Source organism: Erigeron canadensis, chromosome 4 (genome assembly GCF_010389155.1).
Source record: "Erigeron canadensis isolate Cc75 chromosome 4, C_canadensis_v1, whole genome shotgun sequence".
Lineage (NCBI taxonomy): Eukaryota > Viridiplantae > Streptophyta > Magnoliopsida > Asterales > Asteraceae > Erigeron > Erigeron canadensis.
The window spans coordinates 44,423,928-44,432,731 of NC_057764.1; the positions used below are offsets into that span (position 1 = coordinate 44,423,928).

The 8,804-nt window shown below is 33.8% G+C and overlaps 1 protein-coding gene and 1 non-coding gene across 2 annotated transcripts; one reads left to right on the forward strand and one right to left on the reverse strand.

Annotated features, from left to right (window-relative positions):
• Positions 1-3,367: 3,367 nt before the first annotated feature.
• Positions 3,368-3,439, reverse strand: TRNAE-UUC. The gene has a single exon. It is a non-coding gene; the product is annotated as a tRNA-Glu (tRNA).
• A 93-nt stretch (positions 3,440-3,532) lies between these two features.
• Positions 3,533-8,173, forward strand: LOC122598269 (meiotic nuclear division protein 1 homolog). The gene is made up of 10 exons (XM_043770866.1): positions 3,533-3,678; positions 4,600-4,680; positions 5,683-5,799; positions 5,999-6,037; positions 6,170-6,277; positions 6,373-6,435; positions 6,518-6,569; positions 7,021-7,065; positions 7,147-7,226; positions 7,940-8,173. Exons 1-10 carry the CDS (start codon positions 3,676-3,678, stop codon positions 8,009-8,011), a joined length of 660 nt encoding a protein of 219 aa, XP_043626801.1. The 5' UTR covers positions 3,533-3,675; the 3' UTR covers positions 8,012-8,173.
• Positions 8,174-8,804: the final 631 nt, after the last annotated feature.

The window sequence follows — 8,804 nt, forward strand, 5'->3', positions numbered from 1 at the left end:
TATTCGTCAGACCCAGACGTGTAGTCGTGTACTATGGAACAAATTTGGGGTGTATTTTCATTTTTCTTTTCTTTTTTTTTCCTTGACCCTCTATATTTAAATAAGGGTTAAGATTTAAAGATTATCTTTAAATCTTGAGCTTTGAATTTAATCTAAAGGTCAATAATTTCATAACTTTACCTATAAAGTTACTTTCAACTTTAAAACATCTCAATCCTTTTTTTTTAGCTACGAGTCTACTCGCATGATACGGCCGGTGATAGTAACGGGTGGTGTTGACGGTGTTGTTGGCAGAGTAATTATTAATATAAAACGTAGTTGGAAAAATATTTTAAGAATACTTCTATTTTTATTCTATTCTACTCCCTTATAAAGTAGAAGGCTCATTTTTAATTTTTAGTAATTTATGTTTTTGAATTACTGTAATTGCCCTTAACATTTTAATTATCTTTACTCCTTTATAAAAATTATCACACTCTCTATTTTTATAATAGTTACATAATACTTACATACATAATTACTAAATTACCTTTAATAAATTATCATTATGGAAAAAGTTTTTATAAAATATTAAATTTATCCTTAATGAATTAATTTACACTCTAAACATTTATAATAATAATTAACATTTTATGCCCTTATCTTCTAAAAATTTTCACTACCACAATTACATCAACCTACACCACTTGACACCGCCATCACCACCAATAGTACCATCACCGACACCACTAGACCGCATTCCCCACTACTGTCGCCGCATTGTGCGGGTACCATGCTCGTTTTAGGTAAATGTGATGTGTAGGTAGAGAATGTGTTGAAAGTTATGAGTATTTTAAGTTTTTAAAAATTGAAAGTTGAAAAAAAGGAGGGGTAATGTGTTTTATAAAGAATACATATTTGGTTAACATTCTCTACACAAACATATGGTGGGCAGATACTCGCGTATAAGCATGAGCAAGGGTCAAAACCCAACCATATAGAATGTGAAACTTGATGATGCACGAAAATCAAAACCGATATCTCACCCATTAAGCTCTCGGGCGGGTCGGTTCATGCGGGTCTCGAGTTTTTTCGAGACATTTACTCATAGTTTTCCAACATGTGTCAAAACCTAGCACGACAAAACCTGAAATCCGACGATGCTCGAAAATCAGAATCGAACTCAGCTCATAAGATCATAGGTCGGGCAGTTCAGGTTGGTTCGAATTGGCCTTGGCGGGGTTTTGGGTTTTTGGGTCATTTGCTTATGCCTACTTATATATAGCTTATAGTTGTCGGACTATCCTTTTTGTCTACACACACCATTTTCTGTGCAATAAACGGTTGTACTGGTTTATCATGCATTGAGAGGTCTATCTAGCAAAAATAGGTGAAAACTGTAACACCATGTACTATGACTTGCATTCGGGCTAAACAATTTTATTCTTTTAGTAGTCATCTAGATGCATCATTGGTTTTTTCATATATTTTGGGTTCGACTCCCTGAAGTTACAATTTTATGGGTTTAATCGCTTCACGGATCATGATCTATATATGTAGTATAAAATACGTTCAAAGTTTCACTATTGTATGATAAGGTATCCTATAATGTCGAATATCGATTGACGATTCAAAAACAAAATAATTTTAATTAAAAGAATTATTATCTTTGATCTAATTATGTAGTAATGGGGTAAATACATTTTTTGTACACATCCGATGATTTTTTATGATGATTTTTATTAGTACAAAATAACATTTTTTTTAATATGAAAAAACATATTTGTAATTTACATAAATAATATTAAAGCTATAAGTTGAAGTGAGATAAATGAGTTAACGCTATGATATATATATGTATATATGATAAAGTTATTTTGAGAACCCTTTTTTTTGCGATAACTTTTGACAACTTTTCAAATCAAGCCCAACCGATGATTGTTATTTACATGAAAATTGTTTTTTGATCATTTTCTGAATAAATTATGTGTAATTTTGAAGTTTATGATTGTGTGGGACATGGATTATCATCCGTTATACAATTATGTGGAGATTTGGATTATTGATCACATGTGCACGAATATTGCTATGATCACATGTATGCAAGTCGATCACATATGATCATAGCAATATTCTTCTTAATTTATACATATTAAAATATTTGTATGTAAGGGGTTCTCATCTAAGCTTAGATGGGGGATAACCCCATACTCACTTTTCCCATATAATAATAATAATAATAATAATAATACTAATAATAATTTCCCATATATTAAGCATCGGCATAACGTGGTGCATGACACCTTAATTGACATTTGTTATCGGTTTGGGATTTCAACTCGTAAAGAAGTTGATATTGGGCTTACGGGAGAAAGAGACAACCCTTTACGTCCAGCTGATATATTGTTTTACTCATAGGACGAGGGACTTGATGTATGCGTCGATTTGACAGGGTCTTCTCCCTTGACACAGACTGGTATGGCTGACTTTGTGTATGGCCGTGCAGTGAAAGAAGCGGCCCAACGTAAACGTGTCAAGTATGCGGCTAAGTGTGCGGGTATTGGATATGGGTTTTTGCCCTTCTCTTTTTCATCATTTGGAGAACTTGAAAAGGATGCAGTGACTTTACTAAAGCGAGTTCGAAGGTTCTCAACGACTCAAGACATTGGTGCGCGTGCTGCCGCACATATATTTAGTAGAGTTAGTTTTGCTATAGCTAAAGGAATGAGCACCTAGATAGTACCTCGGCTTCCCACTAATTTCTTGCAAACTCTATCAATTTCTAATATAAGTGATGTTTTTATAATAATAATAATAATAATATATTAATATGTATAAATTAAGACGAGCATAGTACCCGCGCAATACAGTTTAGTGGCGACGGTAATGGCGACAACGGTTTAGTGGTGTTGGTGATAGGTGGTGATAACATTGACAATTGATGTCGAGTAGTATAAGTTGATGTAAAGATAATAGTGGGAATATTTTTTAAGATAAGGACCTAGAATATAAATCAGCAAGATAAGGGTTTAGAGTATAAATTAATTCATTAAGAGTGAAATTTGTAATCTCTAATAACACTTTCCATATGGGGTTTTTATTAAAAGCAATTTCATACTTTCGTATGTAACAATTGTGTAATACTTTTTATTTTTAAGGGGTTGATAATCTTTATAAAGGAGTATACATTTAAGATGTGGCTCATTTCCATACAAGTTATGTAAGTTTATCAACAAAAATATGTGATTTCAACAAAAAGGATCATCTATTGTCAACAACTTAGTTACCTTATATATTTTAAAAAAGCTAAAACATCAAACTCGTTAGTAAATTTTTTTTTTTTCTAAAAAAGTTGTTTTAGCAAAAAAAAACGCAAAGTAAAAAAGAGTTCCATTGCCGGGAATCGAACCCGGGTCTCCTGGGTGAAAGCCAGATATCCTAACCGCTGGACGACAATGGATTGCTTGTCAAACTCTTTTATTTATGGCTCATATCTTGTGGCTATAAGTAGTGTTTATTTTCATTATTTCCGCCAGATTGAATATTTGAATGCAGCAATTTGGGGGAAAAAAAGAGTTGGATATTCGTGCATTCACACATTACTGGACACAAAAAATTTCACTTCACACATATCACTCGCTCTCTCTCACCTACTACAGTTCATTTTTCCCCGCAGCTGAAACATCTAAATTCACCATGGTATGTCTCATCTACTGTATATGTATATATGATATTTATTTGTAAAATTGTTAACAAGTAATTGATCTATATGTCACTCTTATAGTTTTGTAACTAGATAATATTACGAGTATTTTATATTATTTTTTCAATTTCTGATATGCGGATTAACCCATTTACCCAAACATATGATGCCCTAATTTTTCCGTACTTTATAATATATGCAAATGATGTGTCAATCAACGGAGTAGCTGGTTTATCTCTCGCTCTAATTTTTGTTGTGTGAATAACTACTGTTAGAATAAATTCAGATGTATGTGTGTTTGTGTTTGTATTCACTTGTTAGTTTGTATTTATCTCCGAAAACGTAATGAAATTAGTGAAAGGGCTAAGTGCATATAAATGTATCCAACTTGTTACATAATGTTATTGTTTGTATCCAGTTTCTAAACTTGCTATTGTATGTGTTGAAATGTGAAATATTGTTATTGTATGTTTCCGTTTACCTCTTGATTCGGTAATTGGTATTTCCGTTTACAATGAAAATAGTTGAAAGGCTGATAGGTACCAATACCAAGGTTCATAGTTGGACGCACAAAATAGTAAAACGTGTGAAATTGGATACATCTTATGCATTTAGTCCAATTACTTCAGGATTGTTTCCTACCCTTTTTGGTGTGAATATATGCTTTCTCTAGATGAACTTTTATGCAAGCAAATGAACTAATTCGGTATGTTGAATAGAGTAATTGCAGAGTTTGGCTGATCTGATTTTCAGCTGCTGTGAATCATATATACTGTATTGTTTGTGGACCGTAATGTATGATAGTCTGCTGCTAATGATGGCAATTAAGTTTTTTATTCCTCCTTTTATCATGGTTTTAATTAAGCTTACTTATTGTCTGTATATATCAAGTTTATTTTCTTCTCATGTTGGTGTAGTCGAAGAAAAGAGGTTTGTCATTGGAAGAGAAACGGGAGAAGATGCTTCAAATCTTTTACGACTCTCAAGATTTTTACCTTGTAAGTAGACAATAGAGTATCACGTAAAATTTAGATACATTATTGTTTCTGTTATCTGCTCAAGTGCTAGAGTTGCGTATTTGGCATTTCCCTTTTATAATACAAAGTTAATTGATGAGAAAGTTAGACGATGCTTATATATTTTTTTTCACTGTTAATACTATTGACATTAGCCATAGGCTGTCCTGACTAGCAAGCTTGATCTGTAGTGTGCTTTTTAGCGGGCGATGGTTATCATACAACCTAATGTTGGTCTAGCTTGATCTGTAGTGTGCTTTTTAGCGGGCGATGGTTATCATACAACCTAATGTTGGTCTAGCGCTTGGAAGAAAAAGTAGCTTCAATTTTAAGAATTTGAAAATAATTCGAAGCAGTTGTTTATTAGTTTTCGTTGTGGTTAAGTTTTTGGTGTTTAAAAGATAAGCCCTAGGAAGACATGAAAAGGGTTTTACTGGTATTCCTAGAGGTTTTTACAGTGATTTTCGATGTAACAATGGAGTCAGTTATTTCAACTGGCAAAAATCCTAACACAAGCCTTTGATAATTAAAGTGGGTAAATAAATACGTTTTAAGTCGATCAGGTTATGTAGAAAACTATGTATAGTATCTGTCTTGTATAATCGCCACTGCTCCCTTGAACTTTTTTTTTTATATATTCTCTAGTTAGTGATATTCTGTTAGATATCAGTTCCGACGGGACGGTTAATACTGTACAGTCATTAGCGATTCGGGTAGGGAGATTTCTACTTGCCCTCTTAGGCTCTTACTGTCATTACAAGTTAGCCGCATAGAAAGTAAAGGTTTCCCTATTATAGATTTGAGTTCATTGATATAGTCTGATGTGATCGATTGCTTCAGTAAGTTCTGTTTGTATGCATGCTAATGCTTTCAAAAGTGCACGGCAGTTAAATTTTTTATCCTGCACCATCCAAGCTGTGATCAAATTTTTGGTATTATGTGTTAAACTCATGTTAACATATGCATTTGGTGTATCAATGTCAGCTTAAGGAACTTGAAAAGTTGGGTCCCAAAAAAGGCGTCATTAGCCAATCTGTCAAAGATGTTGTCCAAAGTCTAGTGGATGATGACTTAGTCTCAAAAGACAAGATTGGAACCTCGGTAAGAATATCTGTAAATAGGTTACTAATCTGCAACATGTTTCTTTTGTGGAATGGGTCATGAAATAAAAAGTGAAAATAACACCTCATGCATATTAATTCTGATTCATCTATTGTCAACAGTTGCATTGTGATGCAGAATTTTTGTAATTCCTTTTTAGTCCAATGCTTCAAGTAATAGCTCATAAACATACTTTCAGGTTTACTTTTGGAGTCTTCCTAGCTGTGCTGGGAATCAGGTAGAGTAAGATTTCACTTCAAGATAAATTATAAGTTTTTTGTGGCTATACTATAGTATTAAATCATATTTTTGCTAATCATCATTGTGGATGATTTTTTTTATACATGCATGATGCATTTTTGCTCAACAGCTGAGAAATGTTACGAAGAAACTTGAGTCAGAGCTTCAAAGCAGCAAGAAGCGGCATGTAGAGCTTGTGGAACAATGTGATTCCCTAAAGAAGGGCAGAGAGGATTCGGTGAGTCGGTGATAATTTAATGTCATTGTTCCACGAGTAGAAACAAGTTATTATGTATCTTTTCTATAGCCGCTTTCTAACTTATCATTTTTCAGGATGCACGAGAAGAGGCAATGAGTGAGCTTAAAGCAATTGAACAAAAGTATAGTGATCTGAAAGTAGGGTCACTTCTCATTGTCTCCGAATCTTAATCACTAGATAACTTTAAATATAGTGACACGGTTATAATTTGAATTGCAGAAAGAAATGGGACAATATGCAGACAATGATCCAGCTACATTCGAAGCAATGAGTAATTAAATGACACATGCTCTTTTTTTTTCTTCACTTATATTAGTATTTTTTATGGTGTAAAGCACCTTTTTCTTTGAGGATTTGACTTCAAATACAAGAGTTGGCAAGATGGGTTCCTGGGTGGGCTGGGTCAACCGGTCAACACGATTACAGTTGAAACATGTCATTTTTAGAGTCGAAATGGGTGGGATCAGGTTTGGCTGCAAAGACTCTTTTTCCTGCACTTAAAAGATATCATTATATTTAAGTCTTCTGATATTAAAAGCATTATCATTACAGTATTCATCTAAACATGAGTTAAAACGATCTAAGAGGAAATATAACTCATATTCCCCGTCTCCATTATTTGACCTGCTCAACTCTGTTGATAAGTAGATGAGCCAAAATTCCTCTGCCATGAAATTAGTAAATTTGTACAAACATACTGAGATATCTTTTACCGATTCCAGAGGAAGCAATAAAAGTTGCCTATGAAGCAGCGAACAGATGGACAGGTTTGATCTCCCACACAGAAAGCTCTAGTTCCACACTTTCACCTCAGTTATTTCTTACTGCACCATGCTAATATTTTGCAGATAATATATTTACATTGCGGCAGTGGTGTTCAAACAATTTTCCTCAGGCCAAAGAACAGCTTGAACACTTGTACAATGAGGTAAATGTGAATCGTAATTTCTTTGAACCAATGAATTTGCTTCTTTCTAACTCATTTAATATCATTCTTATTTCTACACACCACCCTGTGACTGTAAAAGAACACACACACACATATGTGTGTGTGTATATATATATGCAGCAAATAAATATGTATTGAAGTCTATTTGGATTTCGGACCAGATATTTGGACCTCTTTAGAGGTTGACAGAATGGTGTGGTCATGTTTTTGGGTTAATTAGGCAATTCCGGAATGGGTACAGAGCAGATTTTTTGAGTTGGGTTGAACCAGAGCATGCATTTGTCCAATTTCTTTGTACCTTTTCATAAATAATCAGTGTCATAGAGAGGGTTTCAGTTATAATGCAATAAAAGTCACCTTGGGCGGATTTCAGAGCTATTTTTATTTCACCTGTTTGCTCACTAGATTTTATTCTACCCGTTTGGTCATTTGTCTATTTAGCGATAGGACACTACTCGAGCTGACTAATTCATTAGTAATCAGGTTTCAATGCCACCTTCAAATGTCACCAACATCTATGTGTTCTCTTGTTAGGAAAATTGGAAGAGGGGCTGCATGAAAATGCTTATGCTTACCGAAATAGTTTTGAATTTAATTGCATATCTCTAAACAAACAAAACCTATGCACTAATAATTTATGAGAAACCAGAAATGTATGGTTCTTACATGGGTCTACTTTTTGTGGTATCCAGGTAGGGATAACTGATGATTTTGACTATATAGAGTTACCAGCAGTAGTGCCTGTCAAGCAAGATAATGAATAGGTACTGGAAGCCACAGCTTCTCTCGTTCTCTAATTTCATTTCTGCAGTATCTTTACATAACTGGTAGCCCATAACGACATAAATTGTTATTATATTACACATGCATATGCACATTTGAATCCAATATTTCTAAATCTAGTCTCCAGACACTTTTTGGCCTTATGTTTTGTTTGTTACACAAGGATTTATCCTACTTGGTCAGACTTGATATCAATATAACGATTAACGAAGCATTGCTAGTGTTTTCTTATAAGATACGTTTTCCCGAATGCATGTTATTCTATACTCTACGTGTTCCGTGTAAATTGTTTCTCGCTCAAATTATGCATACTTCACCTATATATAGTGTACAACTTGCATGCCCATATGTCATGTAAAGTATGCAAAATGAAACATCATAACTTGATTATGTATCCTTTTCAAATGTGAATATCATAATTGAAAGGTATTCAAACTAAGGGTGTGTTGGGTTTTTGAAAATATAGTAATAGGTATAAACGCTATAGGTGCTATTTGGTTTATAAAGATGGGAATAAGGCATTAAAACTCACAAAAATGGAGCTTTGCCAAACCCATCGTAAAACCTCACTGGTGTATTCAAACTAAGCGTGTGTTTGGTTTGAGGGTTTAAATGTAGTTTCCATTTCTGTTCTTCCACTTTATCAAAATTATACCCATAGTAAAACTTTACTGCAAACCACATCCTATGGTCATTCAAGAATCAAGATCAAGCTTTCAAGCCTTATGTGGGTTCCATTTGTTGTTCCACGAGAAGATTTCGTAATTTTTTAGT

What these genes read in the sequence shown, in the direction of transcription:
- LOC122598269 (XM_043770866.1), top strand. An exon ending in AAAAGTATAGTGATCTGAAA is followed by an intron (nt 6,436 to 6,517) that starts GTAGGGTCACTT and finishes TTTGAATTGCAG; the next exon opens with AAAGAAATGGGACAATATGC. An exon ending in AGCTACATTCGAAGCAATGA is followed by an intron (nt 6,570 to 7,020) that starts GTAATTAAATGA and finishes TACCGATTCCAG; the next exon opens with AGGAAGCAATAAAAGTTGCC.